Raw genomic sequence first — 22,136 nt, forward strand, 5'->3', positions numbered from 1 at the left:
CAAGAGGCAAAACAGAGACACTAATTTTATCAATGCTTCATATCTTTAAAAATATATCTGGAGCTGGCAAAATGTGGCCAGAGAAATGTTTCATTTATTTTTGTACTCTGAAGTATTTCATAATTTAAAAACTGAAAGGAAAAATAAGCTCTATGTTCACAAACATTGGGATGTGTTCTCTGTAAAATGATTTGCCTTCTTTACCAAGATAAAGTAGTTAAAGAACATGATATCACCTTTGTGGGAAGATTATACTTCCCATTTGGAAGAGAAAAACTCTGAACTCCTCCACATGCAGCACAAAGAAAAGCCATCTTGGTGCAGAGAGGCTTTATGTTACTGACGCGAACCACTGTCCCTCTCAGAGCCACGTACTTTCCATAGTAATTTGCTCGGACATTCTTGAGCTGTGTCAAAGGCTCGTAGTTGTATACCCTAAACACAAAAACAGCAACATTTTTATCCATGAATTTACAATGGACAGAAAATTGAGGTGGGCTGTATTTCACAAGTTCCTTCTAGGAGCAACTATGGAATTATCAAACCATATCATCCCTATATATATCAGATATTCCACAAAAATTATATCATTCTCAAAAAATTTTTAAGAATGTTACATCTTCCATTTTCTTCCTGTCCCACTGTCTGTTCCCTAGTGAAAAAGGAAAAAAATAATGGCAAAAGGAAAGTCTACAGATTCAATAACTTTTGAGTTTCTAACTTCTTTTTCAAGAACTGTTAGGACATGTCTTCTATAAATTCTGGAAAAGAAAAACAAAACCCTGATGATTACCTTATTCATCTCTTTTAATGAGAAATTAAAATCTTAAAATACAATACAGATGAACAAAAGGAGAACAAAATTCCATTTGTTCTATGTCTAGCAGCAACCTAATAATTTTAACAAAATATTATCATACCACTTAGTGTATTATGTGGATTATTAAATTTAAACAGTAGGATCTCCATAAGTACACATCCAAATCCAACATTTACAAAAATCTGAGGGGTAGGAAACCAATGTATTTGGACAGAAAGGATTGATTTCTGTCATGATATCTTTGAAGAATTCTCAGTGGTTTTACTTTGGTGTGATAACCGATGAGATAGCAAGGAACTCATACTCTGTGTACTATATAGATATATATATATTTTGCTTTATACAATGAGGTTCTCATTCTTAAAACAGTCTTCAATGCCCAATTCTAAATACTTTAATACCAGCAAATTGCTCACCTTGCATGAATATGAGGCACATCGACCATTGTTTCTCCATCTCTACACAATCCTTCTTGGGCTTGTAATTCAGCTGCATGCCTTTCAAGGTCCTTAGTTAACACCTAAACAGGACAGACATTTAGTCAAAACTTGGAAAACAAAAATCATCTTACAATAACTCATTTATAGAAAAGTTTATGAATATTAACAGTTCAGAATAGAACACTAACAGAACTCTTAATAGCCCTTTTAAACTCTGGTATTTAATTGTGACTACTTATTTTATACTGAATATGTTTTACCTGGGATTTTGTTGTCCATGGACTGGAGAAGCCCAGCATCCCTGTCTGCTACCTTCTGTCCCAACTAAACCTAATCTTAGAAGTCCTTATGGTTGCCCCCAAAGCTATTATCTCCTGGATGTTTATGGTAAGAAAATATTTTCTTCTTCTCCATATTCACTGATTAATTGAGACAGAAAAAAAAAAAGGTGACTTCTGAAATACCCAATACTCAGTCCCTTGGCACTGGACGACAAAATACTTAATACCTACTTGTGTACAAAGCAGTATGCTGACAATCTAAGAAAAAAATGAAATGCACATAGACAGCTATTAATTGTTATAAGGACCATAAATATCATGCAGAAATCTCATGCAAGTTTTGAAAAGGGGTTGTTAGAAAGTTTTGACAGTAAAACAATTGAGTTAGACCCCCAAAATTTGGATATGCAAGGACAGAGGCATTCTATGCTGAATGGACAGAACATTCAAGAGGTAGAAGTATTTAGAAAATTCTAAGAGCTCAGTTTAGCTGGATGGTAGTGAATGAAGGAGAGTTGTGGGGAGAGGAGGAGGAACCAGATCATGGAAAGCTTTCAGTGCCATGTAAAGGATTTGGATTTCATTTGGTAGAAAAGTTACCAGTTTCCAAGAACAACAGGCTTAAGACAGAGCCAGTAAGGATGAAAAAGAGATGGATTTAAGAGACATTTTAGAAATAGAAATGAAAGGATGCAGTGACTTGGATACTGAGAATTAATGAGCAAGAGGAGTCTCAAGACAACAGCCAGGGCCCCTAGTCTCAGGTTACCAGCAGTGCACACACATTTGTAATGAACTCTTCCTTTACCTGAACACCCTTACTTCCTGTTCTATGAGCAGTCCTAAATACCTCTTTAAGACCCCATCATAAACCACACGACCACTACAAGATCTTCCTCTGAGCTTTCCCCATTCCTCCAGAACAGCTGAGAATCTTATCTCTACTATCTAAATGTGCCCAGCACTTTTCTGTCTGTCCTGAGATTTACTACTTTGCTTTGAAGCATCGATGTGTTTGTCAGACTAAAAAGTGCTTTTATATATGTTGTACCATCAGACCCTGAGAAAAACTCATTAGGCACAGCCTATACTGTTATTTTCAACTTACCTATGGGGACACTCAGGGAGATTAACTTGAACTTAAATCTGAGCTTGGCCATTCTGTTCCAAGTTCACAACTGAAAACACCATGATGCCTTCTCTTATTTTCCCTATGAGATTATACAGCTCGAAACAAGGACTGATTTCCACACAATGTTTAATAAGATTAAACTAATTCAGATAAATTAGAAGTAAATGTTATATTTAAAGTAAGCTGTTGTAGTGTGGGAATTGGCTGTGGGAGCAGGGGATGGGCGGAGGACGGCAAAGGGGGAAAATTGGGACAACTGTGATAAAATAACAATAAAAAATGATTAAAAAAATAAATTAAAATTGTGAAAAATTTTAAAATATATTAATTCATTTGGAACCCATTACATTTTAACAAAATAAGTGTTAAAATCTCTATTTTAACAAAAATAGTCATATTTTAAAAACAAAAAACCAAGTAAGAAGAATAACACTGTTTTACATTTCAAATCTCCTTTACTATTAGACTTAATATAAGACAACCGGATTCTCTTTTAAAAAAATAAAGCAAACTGTTGTATACATAATGAATGGCATCTTTCCGGATTAGGATAGCAACCTTTTTGTTCTAGCTAATGTCTGCTTAAAAAACTAAGTATCTTTTAGAGAAGGTACTCGTCGTCGGCAGCCGTACGTCTCGAGAGACGATGGTATAGCTTCTTAAGAGTCTATCTGCACCGCCGAGAATGGCTGTGCAGTCCGACTCGGGAGTGACACGGTATCTGTCTCCTCCCGTGTTGAATCGACATCTTGCGATGACGCTGGAGTGTCCTCTCCAGTGAAGCTGAAGCTACAGAGCCTGGGCAGGGTGATATGGAGGGTCTGCTGTTGCCCATGCAGCAGACCCCCGCTCTCTTCGCAGCTGAAGGGTCCAAGGGAAAGACGGAGTCAATACAGCTTGGCTTCAGGTGCGCCGCAGGAGTTGCCGGTGTTGACTACAACGTCAAACCGCCTTAGGGACTCCAGCTCCGGATTTTCTGTCGGGGTTTACTCCCTTAGCCTTTCCCCTGAAGAGGTATGCCGCAAGGCAGCGGAGGTTTTTTGGAGTCAGAGTTTTCCTTCTCTGATGTGCCCTGACTGGAAGATCGAACCAGCGACACTTAGCTCGCAGGCCGAAGCTCAATCCTCCAGAGAAGGTACTATTACTGTGAAATCCCTCTAAAATTTTGACAGAAGTCTCACAAAGTAAGTATTTACCTGATGTATCGCCAGACCCATGCAAGCCAAGGTTTTCTCAGGTGCATCTCTTAATTCATTTCCTATATTTGGTATCAGTTGAGCTATTTCATTGTCTTTTGTCAATTCTTTAAAATCCACCAAAATACTTCCCTTTCTTTCTATTTCATCCTACAAAATATTAAGGTATGAAAACAATAATTGCTTTTTCAGAGCTGATTATAACTGAGCATTCAATTGCACACTTCGCAAAAGCATATAATGTTTCTATGATGATAAAATGTACTATTAGTTTTGTGGCCAAGGATGGTTCTAATATTTAAAATATATTCACTCATTATTTATGCCTTTTAACAACCCTAGTGGTAGGTATTAATAATATTATCATCCTCAATTGATAGATGAAAACACAAAGAAGGTGGGAAATTCAACAAAGTCCACATTGCAGGTAAGTGGCAGGGCTGAGAGCTAGAGCAAGACAGCCTGGCTCCAGTGTCTACAATCACCTGGCATCTCAAACACATTATTCAGTTAGATGACACAAAAAATTGGATTAGTAGCTTTTTGTGGTATAGGAATCTTACCTTATCATATAAATCAATACGTCTTGTGAAAAAATTTTCAAATGCTTGAATCTTCTCAATAAAAGGAGAGCTATCACTGTAAACTAACCAAAGAAATATTGCATTACCATTAATAATCACACACATACAAGCATAATTTTCATGAGACAGAAGAAACACTAGACACACAGATGACTTTTTCCTATTGTTTTGCCTTCTGAGTACATTTAGATAATAAGTGGTATGAAATGTATACTTAAGATTCTGAAACAAATTTAGGTTTACATAATCTAAAACGCAGACAACAAGTGTCTCTTTAAAAGCACCAATATTTATGACAGATGTCTACTAGACTTATGGGGTGAGCACGTCACAAGTTATATAAATGTCAAATTGCTATGCTGTACATCTGAAACTAGTATGTCAACTGTAATTGAAAAAAATTATACAAAATTAAAAAGTAAAAGCACCAATATCAGGGAAGCTTTATATTAAAATTCTGATACCTAATAGGACTTATTAGTTCAAAGAGCTTACATAATAAAGCTTAAAACAAAAATGGTAATAAAGCCAAAGGTAGACACATGAACTAAACTCTTATTCTGAAACAGAGCCGAAGACAGTCTTTACAAAGTAAATTCTATTAGTCCAAATTGCCACCTGTCAAATCCCTTCTGAGATCAGAGGAGACAGCGTACCACCTGACTCTGTTCCCAAAACTGTAAAGCTATCTTTTACACTCTGAAGTTCTATAAAGTTTTGTCTCTCACACAGAAACAGTAAATGAAATAGTTTGAAACATGTCTCCTATATAATAGAAAAACACAGACTAGCAATACAAAAACATTCATAAAGCACTTTATTCATTCACAAAATGAATACTCATGTGTGTTATTGAGCTAGATCCTTGCCCTTAAGCACCACACAATCCAGTGCAGCAATTTTCAACCTTTTTTATCTCATGGCACACAAGCTAATTACTAAAATTCTGCAGTACACCAAAAATATATTGTACACATTTTTTGCTGATCTGACAAAAAAAATAGGTATTTGATTCATACACACTGGATAACTATTGTTGTGTTGGCTCTTGTCATTTTTTTACCTGACAATCTAAGAGAAAACAGGTCAGTGCTCCTGACTAAATAGTCAGGTATTAGATGTTTTAAAAATTCTTGCGGGACACCAGTGTCTCTGCTGTGACACAATGGGTGAAAATCACTGGTCTAGTTGGGAAAACCACTAATCAATCTTTCTCATATCTCATAAGAGATGGTAACAAGCACACATGAGACAATTCTCCAAACTTATATAGACAGAGGTATGATGTTAGCTGGTGTTCTTGATTATAAAAGGGAGATTCCTTAACTGTGTTTCTGCAGAAACCTGTGTTGGTTATCATCTCTTGGTTCTAAGCTTACCCTTCTATTTTCTGTCCTGAGGCCTTATGATCAAGATCTGTGCACTGCATTTCCTAGACTACTTTAGGTTCTGCCAGCTGGAAGCACTTTAGAGTCTCAAAGGCGACAGGAAAGAAGAAGAAAATTTACTCGTATTTCCAATTCTTTTCAGCATCTCTCCAACTGCAAAGGAGAGCTACAGTTCCAGCTTCCAACTTCGAGCACCGACTGTGCCACTCTTCCACCACAGTTACCAGCAGCAACCAGTTTAGTTCTCCTCAGCTGTCTAAGCACAACTTTTTAGGGTGCCCTTCAGAGGTCAAAGCAAGTTTCACTGTGGCCGCTCCTTTGAATTCCTAGGTTCTGGTAACCTCAGAACTTAACTTTTGTTCCCTCAGTCATAAGGATGGTTGCTATCTGGGGGCTTACCTCAATGTTCCTTTTTGCTCTTTTAGTCTTCTATTTTTATAACCAAATCCCCCTTTTGAAATAGCTAGTGTGACTTCTGTTCTGACTGATATAAAACCTAAACATAATAGTCTTGAAACAGAAACATGATTTGTTTGGGTTAATATTAAAGGAAGGAGTATATTATCAGTAAACAAGTGAATTATAGTAATATGAGATGTAGTATCCAAAGACAAGTTAAAAAATTATAATTTACAGTACTTTTTGCACTATTATTCTACCTTCAGAGAGATAAAGCTTCCAGCCTTTATAAGGTATGAATTGATCTAATGTTGACTGTAGTAGGAAAGACTGTGAGGTTTGTTCTGAAAACAAAACAGAAAACTAGATTAAGGTTAGTAGAAACAGAACAAACATTTTTTCCACTTTGCTTCTCCTACCAACAATGAGAACTTGATGTGATATTAACAAAGTATCTAAATTACAGGCTTCAGTAAGATTTTTGAATATTAACATTCAATTACTACCTTAAGGGGTTAACATCAATAAAAGACTGAAATCTGAGTTAAACTGCTTTGTATACCAGGCATGAAAAAAATTCCTTCATGAATAAAAAAAAAAGAACAATCATTGACCTCCCCTACCAGAAGCATGTCTTCCTGTGGTTTTACTAAGGTCAGGTTTGTGTCCTCTTTCTCTCCATTTTCCTGAGAAGCTCCCACCACCTCTTCCTCTTTTCCAGCTTTGAAATCTTCCTTGTCCAAAGCCTCTGCCTCTATACCCTCCACTCATGTCTTCTAAAAGGTAGAGATTAGGAAAGTTTTCATCAAAATTATAGGGAAAACAGCACTCCTAAAAATGCATTCGCTAGTAAATAAGTGAGATATATGGGAGAAGGGAGTCGTCGTCGTCGGCAGCCGTCCGTCTCGAGAGACGATGGTGTAGCTTCTTAAGTGTCTATCTGCACCGCAGAGAATGGTTGTGCAGTCCGACTCGGGAGTGACACGGTATCTGTCTCCTCCCGTGTTGAATCGACATCTTGCGATGACGCTGGAGTGTCCTCTCCAGTGAAGCTGAAGCTACAGAGCCTGGGCAGGGTGATATGGAGGGTCTGCTGTTGCCCATGCAGCAGACCCCCCCCTCTCTTCGCAGCTGAAGGGTCCAAGGGAAAGACGGAGTCAATACAGCTTGGCTTCAGGTGCGCCGCAGGAGTTGCCGGTGTTGACTACAACGTCAAACCTCCTTAGGGACTCCGGCTCCGGATTTTCTGTCGGGGTTTACTCCCTTAGCCTTTCCCCTGAAGAGGTATGCCGCAAGGCAGCGGAGGTTTTTTGGAGTCAGAGTTTTCCTTCTCTGATGTGCCCTGACTGGAAGATCGAACCAGCGACACTTAGCTCGCAGGCTGACGCTCAATCCACTGAGCCAAACCAGCCAGGGACGGGAGAAGGGAGTATAAGGGGATTAAATGGTGATGGGGGGAAAAAAAGATTAAATCAAAAAAATAAAAAATAAATAAGTGAAAAATATTATAATCTAGTTTAACACTAGTCAACAGGTTTGCAACATTGTACACCATGATATAAACCTACTACTCTTCTAATCTGCAGTGACTCTTGTAATCCTCATTTCCTTTTAAGGTATACGATAGATGTTTAACAGAGTATGCTAGATGTTCATGACATAAAAATAAAAAAAAAGTACTGTACCTGTTTTCAAGAAGCTCCAACAATAGAAATGAGAGCAAGACAGATAATTAACTCTAAGATAACTGGTTTGCAGTGTTTTGAGACATTTTATAGGGTAGCACTGGCTGAACATATCCTGACCTGTGAGACACGAGGACTACATCATCGTAGCTCTTCTATATAGTCATCCTGCAGTGTCATGCCCACTTTTATCACAGCTACAAGGACATTCTTACATAGACATTTAAGGTAAAGCTTTCTGGGGAAGCACAGAAGTAGGACAGGGTACATAAGAGGTCTGTCTAGAAAGTGTTCAGTCATTCAATATCAAAAATAGAGACATTTAGGGAAGGGGGAGGGGGGAAAAAAAGAAAAAGAAGACATTAATTGAAGAAGATAAAAGATACAAGAAACATTGTACACAGGACAATGACGCCTCAGACCCCTTCACAGGAGGCACCTTGGGACTTCACACAGTTCTCCTAATTGCCATCAGCTACCCCATCATATTCTCCTGAATCTCATCAATGGTCTGAAATCTCTTCCCTTTCAAAGGTAATTTTAGTTTTAGGAAGAGTCAGAAGTCACAGGGTGCCAAATCCAGGCTGTCGCGGGGCTGAGTTACCTAGGTGATTTGATGTTTTGCCAAAGAACTGCACGAGACATCATGCATGAGCAGGTGCATTGTTGTGATGAAGCTGCTCATCACCAGCTGCCCATAGCTGTGACCTTTTGAATCATCTGAATAGTTTCCACAGAGGAATGTTCAAGCTTAATGAGAAATCTAATGCAGATTCATTGCTCTACTCACTTGGTCATTTTGAATGTGACAGCAACATAGTACACGTCAACAGTGTCCACCGCCCTCACTGACTAGTACAGTGAAGTTGTCATTGTTCACGCATGCACATTCCAGACCACTCTCCTTGGCTGCCAGGTTACATCTATGTCACGGAAATCTTTCTAGTTATTTTAACAATGGCTGGACTTTTTCCAGACAGACCTCGTACATATGTTTCAACCTGTCTTTCCTGGTAAGGGCCCAAATGGGAAACACGTTAATTTCCCAGGAGACTTCCGTAACTGTCTTAAAAAACAATGGAGGCAAGATTAATTCTAGGTCAATACTGATTAGATGAGTTATTTGCAGTTTTTAGAGAAATTCGTTGATAGGCAAGTTTTGGAAAGCATATCCATATTTATTCTTATAATTATAGTCATTTTTGCTAATTACCCCTTTACTTTTCTATTTTGTACATAGTAAGATACTCATTTTCATTAAAACTTAAATCCATAAAGATAGTTCCCGGCTCAGTATAGTAAATTGAAATATGTCACCTTTAAAAATGGGTTTTAAAATAATTAATGTAGATGGAGCACAGGCATTTTTAGGGCAGCGAAACCACTGTGTGATATTGTAATGGTGGAACTATAAAACAGAAACAGTGAATACTAATGTAAACTAAGAACTTTAGCTAATAATAATGTATTGACTTTGGTCCATCAACTGCAACAAATGTATCAAACTAATGCAGGGGGCTATGGAGGGGAATATGTATAGGAACTCTTTATACTTTGTACAATTTTTCTGTACACCTAAAACTGTTCTGAAGTCTTTTAAAAATAGTTCATATCCTAAGTATAAAAGTAACATCTGCAAACAGTAGTGCAATTCATTACAGAGTATGGACCTGAATCTTTCTTTAAAGGAATTTAAATAGTAAGTTAATAACTACACAAGTTCACAATGTTAGGGCAAGACAGGGCTGATAATCGTCTAGACCACATCACACGTTAAAAAACTAAAGGTCATAGAAATTGATCAAAATCAAAGTTGTCTGGTGGCCGTACTAAGCCCAAAACTTCCTCTTCAGACTCCCCAGCTGAAGAGCTCCCTCGACAACGCTACGTGCCATTTCTTTCCCCAATGAGAGAACGGCGAGAAAATTACAATTTCCAACACAAATGCAAGAAGTATGACTGGAAAATGAGCAAAGAAGCCATCCGCGGGCCTGCTGTGCTTCGTTAAATACCCTATTTCACTTACGTCTCCTCAGGCTAAGTTCTTACTCGCAAAGGATATAGCTCCCAAGGCTGTCTACTTCCCATCCGGGCCGGCTCCTGGGTAGAAGCGCATCCTCCGGGACCGGACCGCTCTCCCCTCCCTTCGGGGAGAATCAGGGCGGGGCCGAGAGAAGACTCCCAAAGTCCTCAGGTGACGCCCGCCCAGGTCCCGCAGTTCCCTTCAGCTGCAGTTCTGTCGACGTGTCCGCGCGGGACCCAGTCTGCGATGTCGGAATAGCTCAGGGACTTGTTCCTCCGCTATAGTCCCGACGGCTCCCGGAAAGTCTTGCAGCACCTCAGACTGCTTTCTTCCAAGTTCTTTTTTGGCGCTGCTGTGACGCAACTTCCGTCCAAGGAGGGGCAAGACAGAGGGGCGGGACGGAATACAGCCAATCAAGGAGTTCGACCAGAGGGAAGCCCTGAGGCTCCCGGAAGCTGTCCCGAGGATCTGACCGGAAATCGGAAGCGGAGCTCAACACGTGGGGGCGGTGCCGGTCGGAAGGTTCCGCGTCCTCTCGCTTTATGGGAACTGAAGCTGGCTGCGGCGACCCCTGAGAACAGGAGACGGGGCGCGGAGGACTGGAGAGGGGCTGCTAAGTCGGGAGACCAACTGAGCGTCATGGAGGGCTGTGGGGAGCAGTCGGGCCCACAGCCACAGCTTCCCGGGGACCATCGCATCCACGACGGCGACTTCGTGGTGCTGAAACGGGAAGATGTATTCAAAGCAGTGCAAGTTCAGCGGAGAAAGTGAGTCAGTTTACTGACCGTAGGGTCCAACACCCCATCTTCTAGATCCACCCCTCCCTTCAGGTTTCCCACATACCCCTCTCACCAGGGTGTCATTTTTTGCTCTCTGGATCCTCATCGTCCTCTCTAGTTATCTCCTCTTGGATCTTCCCATAGAGGGCTTTTCCCCCAGTATCCCACCCTCGATCCTCAGGGTCTCCTCTACCTCTCTTGTCTCTCTTTAGAGGCCCCCTTCCATGGTCTCATACCTGGCCCTCTGCTTTCAGCATCCTTCTCAGTCTTTCTGCCGAGTGAGTGCCTTTCCCATTCTTGACCCTCTAGTGCCCGGGTTCCCCCCACTGTCATTCCCCCCGCCTGTCCTGGAGTTATTACACTAAGTTCTTGATATCTTCTCTCTTTTTTCTCACGGAATTCACCCTTTACCCTCTGATCATATCCTTGCTCCTCACCCCACCCCAACCTCCTTCTCTCATAGACCCTTCTTCCTCCCTAATCCCTCAGCCAGCATCAATTCCACAAAAATGAAACCTCTCCAACCTTGTGTGATCTTCTGGGCTCCTCTCTGTACCCTTAGGGACTACATGTCTACCCTGAATAACTTCCCACACAATGTGTGATCACTCTGGGATCCAGATTTTACACCGGGCAATGCGAGTTTTTGAAAAGTTATATTGCCCAGAATCGGTTTGCTTGAGTTCTCAGAACTTGAAATTAGGTTTGGTTTGTGAGCCTGCTGATTAATTATCACTGATTTAGCATTAGGAAAGTGGGAATTTTGATAACAGGGGTGATGAGGTTGTTAAGTCCCAATTGCTTATTAATGGTGAAAATGTATTGGGACGTTTTGATTAATTATCTGAAAAATACACCCAAGCTTTCTTCTGAGGTGAGTTATTATAGTACTTTTGACGAAGAAGTAAGTTCAATGCAGTGTTAGGACAACAGCTAGCAGACCGTAAGTCCAGGTATTATGAGACTTGGAATTTCTGGTAAGTGCTCAGTTCAGATGAATTATTTTACTTCTTGTGCATCAAACTGTTGACTGGTATTTAAAGTGAAACAGGTGTCATGAGAAAATAGTCTAGTAACAGTCCCCAAAGCACCAAATGGTGACAACCAAGCTTTTTTGCACAAACACCAACTCACTAAAGAAAAAGGAAACGATGTAAGGAGAGAGGGATTTCTTTTAGTTCAGAAATGTAGTATCTGCACTAGCTTTTAAGCCTTTTTAAATTCTCTATCGACAAAATCTTCATTTTGGTGGTTGAAATTAGAGAAATTTTATAATATATTCCTCATCACTACTGTATTTTGTATTCTTGTTATTTATTCATTTTTTTTAGAGAGAGGGGAAGGGAGGGAAAAAGAGAGGGAGAGAAATATCGACTGGGTTGCCGCTGGTACGCACCCTGATGGAGGAGGACTAAACCCGAAACCCAGGCATGTCCCCTGACGGAGAATTGAACCTGCAAACTTTTGGTTTGTGGAACAACACCCAACCAACTGAGCCACACCGGCCAGGGCTGTATTTTGTATTCTTGAAACCAGTTCTTTTATTTTCAGACTCTGATTAGAAATGTATGCTTGCTCTCAAATACATAAGTTTTGGAAAGTGCCAATAATTATTATTTAAACTTTTTAATTGAAGTACAACATTGTCAGGTTGTATAATGACTGTGCAGGTTAAACTTTGTTTTTTCTCACTCTTTCTTTTTCTCTCATACTGTCCTTTTAAGTTGCCCAATTTTGAAATGTGGTTGGTTGAGTGTGCTTAATAATGTGCTCTTTTAGACAAGAACTTTTTCATTACCAAGGAGGCAGTCAGCAACATCTTCATTTCTAAAAAATACTCTTTAGAATTTTTTTAAAAACTGGAAACACTTTTTCTCACTTTCCTTGGCAGAAGCCACAACATGAGTTTGCATTTAGAAAATGACCCTCTGAGGTCAGCTACATCGCAGGCCAGATTCTCCCTTCCCTTAGGGCTACTCTCACTGGTTGGGCAGAAGCAGTCCTGGGTATCTACAAGGAGATTGCAAACCCTACTTTCTCCCACTGAAGGCTTGGCTCCACATCCCTCTGACAGGCCCCACTTTCCTGAGTAGGACAGTGACTTCCTATCAGGCCAATCAGTTTGAGTGACATACCCTCCTTTGCACATCAGACCAGCTATCAAAGGGATAAACTCAACCCCAGCTAAGACCCAATATTTCATTAGCACCTGGTACTCAAAAGAACTGGGGGGAGGTGCCCATCTAGGCCGAGCTGAGTTTCATCTTTTCTGTCAGAGTTTATGTCAGCAAGTATTTTCAGTGTTATTTGTTAGGAACTGAAGGCCCAGCAGATAAGAGAGTTGGCTCTATCTGAAGCACTTAGGATCTTGCAGAAATTCACTCAGATGATGCAAGTGAGGAGATTTAATGAAGATGTGATGCATACACATAACATACAGAGGGGTGGCAAGGTTTAGAGAACTAGTAGAGTCTGGTGATGCACCCAGAGTCTAGCAATGGTAGGAAGCCTTCAGCAAGGGAGCCTGGGTGATGTGTCCTTTGCATTCTGTTGTAGTCAGGTTCCAGGGGCACAGAGAAAGGAAGAGAAAGTGCAGGGTGGGACACAAAGAAAATTAAACAGTATGTGTCTTCCAGGAGTTGGAGTTCTATCAACATGAGCCATATCCTGAAGCTAGGCAGGACTTCTGAGATCCATTGGTCTTTGCTGGGTAGCCTGTGTGGTACAGTGGAAAGAACAAGGCTTCGGAGACAGGCAGGCTTGGATTTGAATCCCAGTTTCCACCTTTTAACTGAATTTTAAGCAAGACACTTTTCCCTGAGCCTCAGATTGCTCATCTGGAAAGAGCTGTGCCCCAGGATTACTGTGAGATTAAAAAGTATGAAACATCCGGCAAATACTGCCTAGTCCGATTGACACTCTGGATGTTAGTTTTCTTCTTAAGAAAGAAAAGGTTTCTGTTTTTGTAGGATTTCACTTTAATATTGTAATAAGATAAAAAATCTGGGTAATGATATTTTGTTTGTAATAAGCCACTCTCAATAAATATTCTCACTGAGAAAAAAAAATCTGGGTAATAAGAAGAGCTAAATTCACCTGGTCCTCGACAGAGCATCATCAGTGTTAGGCACTATTTCCAAATGTGTACATTGTCAGTAATGTTTATTTGTAAATGTAATTTGCTTTTACTAGATAATTTTCAAAGAAAATGCCATTTAAGCTAGGGAATTTGTTAAATCACTGTCATCTCAAAATTGTTCAGTTTTGAGATTTTCTTATGTTAGTTACAAGGGGTGTCAGTGTGTGTCCAGTGGCCTGGCAATCTTGGCAACCCTTTATGCTATTTTGGAAGTCTGCAGAGCCTGTGAGCTTGGACATTCTCAAAGACAGTGCTAATTGGAGTGAGGCTTATGCCCCAGAAGAGGAATGTCTTGTCCTTGATTCTCATTCCAAATTCTATGTTTTTGTGGCTTCATTAATGTTATGTCTCTGCTCAAACCCGACTCTAGTTCATTTGTCATTTCATGTTCAGAGATAATGCTGTGGATCTTCCTTTGTGTAGACCAGTTTTGAAATAAACTACAGTGAACATATCTTTTCTGTGCTGAATGCAAACGAGATTCAGCTAATTGATTATATTTTCTTCCCCAGAAAAGTAACTTTTGAAAAACAGTGGTTCTATCTGGATAATGTCATTGGCCATAGTTATGGAACCACATTTGAAGTGACCAGTGGAGGAAGTCTTCAGCCTACGAAGAAAAAGGAGGAGCCTACTTCAGGTACACTACTTTGGGTGTATGAAATAGGTGCTCTTGAGCTGGCTGGTCAGAAATCTGTCAACCCTAATTAATTCTAAAGTGCTAGCCTGGGCTATCGCTAAGGAAATCTAAACTCATAATCTTAAGAACTGTAGCTTGGTGGAATGAAGCAAGGTTTGCCTTTGGCTTTGAGATACTTGGATCTGGCTCCAGCCCATCATTCACTGACTCTAACCTTGGGCAAGGCATTTAGTCCTGTGAATCCGTGCTGCTTCCGTGTAAGAGCAGATGCAGAGCCCTTTCAGTGCCCAGAAGTTGAGAAATAGCTTTGAGATGATGAATATATTGGGTGGAGGCTAAGAGGTCTAGCTTAGAATTCAATTGACTAGGTTTAAGTTTCAACCTCATTACTTGCCTTGTAACCTTGGGCAAGAGTCTTATATCTTCATTTGTAAAATGAGGCAATAAACAATGCCTAGGCTATCGTGAGTCATATGATACATAGAAAGTTCTTAATAGTGCCTTGCTTATAGTAAAGCCCTCATAACTTTAGCTGTTATTAATTCATTAAAATTAAGTACTTAAGTATTTGTTAATATAAATGTACTTAATATATTTTAGTAATAAAATAAATATTCTAAAATTATTAAAATTAATTAAAATAGTATTAAATTTCTGGTTAAAACAAGTTATTTAAGTACTTTTAAATTAACATCCATAGTTTTATTGAGTATCAAATATGTTTTAGGCAGGATTAGTCATTCTGATTATAGCAGTTCATGAAGCGGATCATCTAATAAAATTTATTTGTGGGGCCCTGACTGATGTAGCTCAGTCGATTGAGTGCTAGCCTGTGAACCAAAGGGTTGCTGGTTCGATTCCAGGTCAGGGCACATGTCTGGGTTGCAAGCCAGGTCTCCTGTTGGGGGATTGAGAGAGGCAGCCAATTGATGTTTCTGTCGCACATCAATGTTTCTCTTCCTCTCTTTCTCCTTCCCGTCCCCTCTCTTTGAAAATTAATTAATTAATTTAAAAAAAAATTATTGGTGGGGAACACCAAAAATAATCTAGTAGGTAAGCAAACAGCATAATTTCAGTTGGTGATGTGTGCTGTGAAGATGACAAAGCAGGGAGGTGTACTAAAGGCCGATTGGATGAGGTGAGGCTTGGTAGAGATGATGAGCTCGGCCCTGAGTGATGGAAAGGACACAGCCACTCCCATTTGTCTTAAGAGCATTGCAGACAGAGGGAGCCACAAGCACCAAAGCCCTGGGGTGGGCTTGCGCTTAGCCACTCAGGAACAGAAATAAGGGCAATGTGGTTGAGAATAGGGGTCAAGAAATGAGGTCAGAAAATGGTAGCCAGGGGCCAGAGCATACACAAATTTGCAGATCATCTTTGCATTGTATTCTAATTGCTACTGGAAGCCTTGTTGTGGTTTGGTACATCAGAATCATTAGCTGATTTGCATTTTAAAGAGAGCTCCAGGTGTCCAGGTGGATTGTAAGGGGGCAAAAGTGGGAGCGGAAAGATGAGTTAGAGACTTGGAGTAGTCTTGGCAGGAAAGGATACTAGGCTGGATAGAATTGAAAGGCCAAATTTGCATGTACATTCCAGTGGAACTGGAAGGCCAAATTTGAGTGGCTGATGGGCTGGATGTGAATATGAACCTAGAAGAAGGAAGTTTTTTTAATAATTTCAGATCGTATATGTCATAAAGCAATTTCCTTCCTTAGAGACCAAAGAAGCGGGCACTGATAATCGAAATATAGTTGATGATGGGAAATCTCAGAAACTTACTCAAGATGACATAAAAGCTTTAAAGGACAAGGGCATTAAAGGAGAGGTAATATTAAAAGGATATTGTGTTTTGTTTTTGTTTGTATTTAGGGAATTGCTGGGTTTTTAAAGCAGATTTTATCTAAGGTAAAATGTAAAAATACCATATACTTGTTAGAAATAGCTTGGAATGTACATGCAATTCAGTATGTCAAAAGTTTCGTTTCTTATGTGCAAGAATGTAAGTGAATGAAATTACTAATATTGTTAGCAAAAGAAAATTTAATAACTTAGTGCATATTAGAGCTTAACTTTATTTTCAATAATGTTAGTTTAAATGGAGTTATAAAGTACTTGCATTTTAATACAAATTCTGGATAGAGTAAAAAACTACAGAGTTCTTCCTTTTAGACTTCTGTGGAAAAGGAAGTGGAGAATCAGACCTTTGGATACATTCTGGGGTAAGAAACCTTTGAAGAGATCTGTTGTGTAAAAATAAAATTTCAGGAAATCTGCTCTTTTTCTTATAGGAAATAGTTCAGCAATTAATTGAAAATAGTACAACATTCCGAGATAAGACAGAATTTGCTCAAGATAAATATATTAAAAAGAAGAAAAAAAAGTAAGTTGTTTGAAAGGGATGGGAACATTAAATCTTTTTGTAGATTTTAAAAACATATTATTAAAAATAAAATATTTAAACCAGTATTTAAAAATTAGTGTTCTGTTTTCTTCTTCCTGCAGATATGAAGCCATTATTACTGTTGTGAAGCCATCCACCCGCATTCTTTCAATTATGTATTATGCCAGAGAACCTGGAAAAATTAAGTACGCTTTGTTTCCTTTAAAAAATGTAATTGGGGGGAATTTATCTTTAAGAAAGTCATGATTTTAAGTAAAATGAAAAACTTGCTCACCTGCATAAAGTATTCTCCTACCCTATAAATTGTAAGTTCTTTTTACTTTTGCCTCCAAAGCAATCGATAATCTTAGCAACATACTTTTTTAATGTGACAAAACTTGAAAAATGATGATTAAAACTACTGGCCTTGCCTTGTTAAAAATGAATGAATCCTTCTTTTTCTCTTAGCTACATGAGATATGATACACTAGCCCAGATGTTGACATTGGGAAATATTCGTGCTGGCAATAAAATGATTGTGATGGAAACGTGTGCAGGCTTAGTGCTGGGTGCAATAATGGAACGAATGGGAGGTAAGTTTTAACATTTTCAAGTTCATGTTTTGAGGAAAGGAGTCTAAAAAATTAAAAATTTTAAATCTCATGGAAAGTGAGATTGAATTACTGTGAGGTTATTGAAATGCTCAGGCCTACGCGGCTCCGGTCCCTGGGACCTGCCTGGACAGGCCACATCTCCCAGCCTGTGCTGTGTTGGCCTCTTGGAGGACAGTTGTCTTTCTCTACTTCAGTAGCAGGGGTTGGTTCTCAAGACTGTAGCCAAGACCTCCAGGGCAGTGATTTCAGTAAGCTTGTTTTACTGGCTTGAATTGAGTGGGAAAAATACTAGGAATGTATTCTCTGCTAGGAGATGCAATTCATCCTGATTTGCCTGCCCTGTCTCTGACCCCATAGAAAATAAGAACTTTTAACTGCCTTGTTTGAAAGTAAAGTCATTGGGCTGGGGGGGAGCTGAGAAACAGTCACCAATCATGTGACATCCAAATTTGCAAGATCACAAGAGTTTTACTGTAGTGTCAGGTGGGGGTGAGCTTGTTTAAGACTTTCTGTTTATCTGTTTTGGAATTACATTACATCCAGTGGGAATATTCATAGATTCCAAACTCCCAGAGAAGCTGCATCATCTCATCTGCAGCCTCTGAACATAGTGAAGTAGAGAGACCTTCAGTTTTCTTATTGTGGAGGACCCTGAGGATTTGCAAAATCTGGGGTCATCTTCATCAAGAGATGTTTGTTGTTTTTATCTGTTCAGGTTTTGGCTCCATTATTCAGCTGTACCCTGGAGGTGGACCAGTTCGGGCAGCAACAGCATGTTTTGGATTTCCCAAATCTTTCCTCAATGGTCTTTATGAATTCCCCCTCAACAAAGTGGACAGTCTCCTAAATGGAACATTTTCTGCCGAGATGTTATCTTCAGAGCCAAAAGACAGTGCGTCAGCTGAAGAAAGTAATGACACACTGGAGGAGAAACAGACTTCAGAACAGAATGAAAATAGCATGGCAGAGGCCCCAGAGAGCAACCACTCGAAAGGGCAAGAAACAATGGAGATTGTCTCTCAAGATCCAGAGTATAAGGAGCCTAAAGAAAGAGGAAGCAAAAGGGATAATGTAAGAATGTTGGAATCCCCCTGCCCTCATAATACTCCCCTCAGGATCTCAGTTAATTTCATTTAAGCACTGAGATTTGATTTGACTTTCCAGAAACAGCCCCCAAAATAATAAATACTAAACCAGATGGAGAACGTGTGATATAATCTTGGAGACGAAGCTTTGTGATACAGAAACATTGTATATAGGTAGCATAGTGATCATTTTATAACATATGGGCTTTCTGGTGTGTTTTCAGCTTCCTTAGAAATGCCCTCCTTCTGTCGCTTTAGTCTGAGTTGATAAATATTGTTGCAATGTTTTTACAGACCAGTGTTTCCATAAGCCTGACTGAATGACCTCAGTACTCTGGTTTCTTATTTTTCTTGAAGAGTCAGGAAAAGCAGAGGAGACAAGAAGAGCAGAGGAAAAGACACTTAGAGGCTGCTGCTCTGCTGAGTGAAAGGAACGCAGATGGGTGCGTTGATGAAAAACGCGGGTGACGTCTTGCTGCTTGTGGGCTCTGCTTCAAACAGATTAGCATTCTCTGTGTGTCTGCTTTGATTCTGTGGGAGCAGAGATGGTGATTCTGCCTTGGGTTTTTAAAGAAAGGAGGCTATGTCTGGTGGAGGTGGGACATTGTGCTGGTTTCAGAGTTTTTCAAGAAATATGGAATTTCTTCAGTGATGGTGCATCACAGGGGCTGTGTAGTCCTGCCTCAGTCGGGTGGTGGGGTGTTCAAATGCATGGGAAACTGGCCAGTGTGAGGGCTGAGGAAGCCTGACAGGGAGAGATTCAGGTGCCTGCAAAGCCAGCATGAATGTTGGATTTGTTTCCAGATGATTTTTTTTAATTGAATTTGTTGGAGTAACATTGGTTAATAAAATTATACAGGTTTCAGGGGTATGCCAGATTTTTTAAATTAAGAGTGTTAAATGCTACTTATAGTTGCCAAGCACCTTGAGAGCTTATAATTCAGTTTGTGTTTCCTAGAAATTAGTAGCTCATGATTTTATCTGGAATTTTTAGAATGTTGTATTTAAAGCTCTTGTGTAAGCCATGTAAATAAATACATGATCATTTTAATTGTATTTTAAAACCTATGCTCCATTTTGAGGGCAAAGAGAATATTGTTTCCCTCATCTTTCTTGCAGTTTAATTGTAGCTAGTCGTTTCCATCCCACTCCACTGCTGCTGTCCTTGCTGGATTTCGTGGCCCCCTCAAGGCCGTTTGTGGTCTACTGTCAGTATAAAGAGGTATAGTATTCGCTCAGTTATCACGGGTATTACGTTCTAGACCCCCCCCCCCGACCCCTCCCCGCGATAGGTGAAAACCCGCGAAGTAGTAACCTTACGTTTATTTTAGTGTTTATATATATTTTAAGGCTTTATAAACCCTTCCCACACACTTACAAATTGTCCCCCGTCCCTTATTAACCTTTTCCACATTTTATAAACACTACTTATGTTCTTAAACATATTCTACACTCTTAAACCTACGTAACTTTAACAACATGTATACAGTACCGCAAAATCCCACGATACAGTGAAAAATCCACGATAAATAATTCAATACAATATTTTTAAAAGTCCCGCGATACAGTGAGGCCGTGATAAGTGAACCACGATATAGAGAGGGACTACTGTAATACTAAAACGAATGGAGAATTCTTGTATCCACATCTTGATTCTCAAATTGTATCTCTAGAAGTAATTCTTAACCCTTTCTTTATGCTTTCAGCCTCTGTTGGAATGCTACACAAAACTGCGGGAAAGAGGAGGGGTCATCAACCTCAGGCTGTCTGAAACCTGGCTCAGAAATTACCAGGTATGTGCTCTCCGGAGTCTCTGGCTCCTTGCAGTACTGCTACAAGTTGTTAAATACAGATATCCCTATTTCTGTCTATGGCGATGAAACAGTCTCATGCCTGTAACTCAGAAGAAGTGCCCTAATCTTTCCTGACCCAGTTTTTTGCTTTCATGTTAGAGTCTGTTACTCTGTAACCCCAATTCAGAGACATTTAAAATGCAAACAGCTGTTTACTCAAGGCCTTAAAATCACTGTGGAAGGAATCACTAATAATGGCAAAATCCCCAAGCCAAGAAAGTGACCCTCTCCTCTCTGCTGAGATGTCTTTGCAGCAAGTTTTCGGGATTTACCGGTGGGCTCTGTGTCAGTTAAGGTCCTCTGGAAGGCATATGTCAAGTGGAATTAGAAATGTAATAGACTTATCAGGGGAAATGCCTTTGAACGATAAGCGGGGAGGGAGCAGGATTAGGCAGGGGAAGCTGTCAGACCATGATGCGGGTCTGGTGCCTATGAAAGGGGGTGAAGGGGAGTAGGGGAGGGAGAAAGTCTCAGCCAGGATCGTGGGGAGCCCCAGCGCAAAGACTTCCCCTTAAAGGAGCCCTGTGTTGGCCAGAAATGGTGCAGTCCTGGTAGCCATACCCAGTTATCAACTTGGAGCAGCCCATGGCCTCCCTGGGAGTGATGCTGGGGCAGCTGCTACAGGCTTCCTGCTGCTTGAAATCCTCAGCCAGTTCCCTGTGAAGAGAGACCTGAGGGAGCACCTCCATGCTGCCACAGGCCCTGCCCTGCTGCTTGAACACCTTGCTTAATACAGGACACTACAGCCCTGGGTGATCCTGCCCTTCATGACAGTCATCTTAGTTAGCTACGGTAGCAGGAGAGAAGGCTTGTGAGAGTCAACGGGGCATCAGGGAAGGGAGGCTGTGAGTGTATGTCCACAAACCATTTGCTTGTTTGCCACCAGAAAGTTGCTTCAGGTTTAAGAGAAACAGCTTCTGTTTTATTTTTCAAAAGAAAATCACTTAAACCAATTTATCTACTTTTATCAGCAGTATCATTTGAAGGAAGGAGCTCCTTAAAAACTGGTCCATTTAAATCTTCTGGAGAATCTGTGTCATTTAAATTCTGATTTCTGATGTGTGTTTTGTTCTTTACCTGCTTTGGAAAACATGAACGTCTATCTTTCTGTCTTGTTTAGGTTTTGCCAGATCGAAGTCATCCCAAACTACTGATGAGTGGAGGTGGAGGGTACCTTCTCTCAGGCTTCACTGTTGTCATGGACAACCTTAAAGCAGACCCCAGCCTCAAATCCAACTCGAGCACTTTAGAATTACCCAAGACCGAAGAGCCAGCAGCTAAAAAACGGAAATGCCCAGAGTCTGACTCTTAATCTTTCAAAAGTTGCTTTGATTTTTGTTCTCAGGCATTATACAGTTAGTAATTAAACTTTAAATGTCGTTACTAATTGGTTTTTCATATTCTAACAATAGCATCATGTCTTTACACCTCTTCCTGGGAAAAATAGCTAAGCCTTTTGTTCACCTCTGACACAGATGGATTTGGTCTGTCAAAACCTTGAGCCAAAATACCCAAGCCTGGGGTATGCAGTGTACTGAGACATGGCCAATTCTGTCTATTTCACAACAATGCTCCAAGTACTTTTAGTACTCTGTGCAGATATCAAGAATTTAGACATCCTAAAAATATATTTATACAAGACTTTGTTTATGTGTTAAGGCAAGTGGAGTAACACAACATAGCTAAAACTCGGTGGGT

General features: G+C 40.1%; 2 protein-coding genes across 2 annotated transcripts in view; one reads left to right on the plus strand and one right to left on the minus strand.

Moving 5' to 3' along the window:
- Positions 1–10,043, minus strand: part of MCM8 (minichromosome maintenance 8 homologous recombination repair factor) — a 43,609-nt gene extending 33,566 nt beyond the window's left edge. The window contains exons 1-7 of the mRNA XM_090286067.1: positions 9,952–10,043; positions 6,864–7,016; positions 6,501–6,584; positions 4,433–4,515; positions 3,870–4,019; positions 1,237–1,340; positions 237–435 (exon numbers count right to left, since the gene is read on the minus strand). Coding sequence (XP_090142193.1) covers positions 237–435; positions 1,237–1,340; positions 3,870–4,019; positions 4,433–4,515; positions 6,501–6,584; positions 6,864–7,011 — 768 coding nt within the window. The 5' untranslated portion in view covers positions 7,012–7,016; positions 9,952–10,043. The remainder of the gene's footprint in view (positions 1–236; positions 436–1,236; positions 1,341–3,869; positions 4,020–4,432; positions 4,516–6,500; positions 6,585–6,863; positions 7,017–9,951) is intronic.
- A 383-nt stretch (positions 10,044–10,426) lies between these two features.
- On the plus strand, positions 10,427–21,821 carry TRMT6 (tRNA methyltransferase 6 non-catalytic subunit). The gene is made up of 11 exons (XM_090285222.1): positions 10,427–10,715; positions 14,379–14,506; positions 16,222–16,331; positions 16,795–16,886; positions 17,009–17,092; positions 17,355–17,479; positions 18,216–18,571; positions 18,943–19,028; positions 19,705–19,807; positions 20,292–20,378; positions 21,559–21,821. The coding sequence occupies exons 1-11, from the start codon at positions 10,588–10,590 to the stop codon at positions 21,748–21,750; spliced, it is 1,491 nt and encodes a 496-aa protein (XP_090141348.1). The 5' UTR covers positions 10,427–10,587; the 3' UTR covers positions 21,751–21,821.
- The last annotated feature ends 315 nt before the right edge of the window (positions 21,822–22,136 follow it).

Source organism: Furipterus horrens, unplaced genomic scaffold (genome assembly GCF_987537825.1).
Source record: "Furipterus horrens unplaced genomic scaffold, mFurHor1.1.pri manual_scaffold_8, whole genome shotgun sequence".
In the NCBI taxonomy this organism is placed as follows: domain Eukaryota; kingdom Metazoa; phylum Chordata; class Mammalia; order Chiroptera; family Furipteridae; genus Furipterus; species Furipterus horrens.

Coding starts and splice junctions, on each gene's coding strand:
- TRMT6 (XM_090285222.1), top strand. CDS start 10,588: ATGGAGGGCTGTGGGGAGCAGTCGGGCCCACAGCCACAGCTTCCCGGG. Junction 14,507..16,221: donor AAAGGAGGAGCCTACTTCAG/GTACACTACTTT, acceptor TTCCTTCCTTAG/AGACCAAAGAAGCGGGCACT. Junction 18,572..18,942: donor GAGGAAGCAAAAGGGATAAT/GTAAGAATGTTG, acceptor TTTTTCTTGAAG/AGTCAGGAAAAGCAGAGGAG.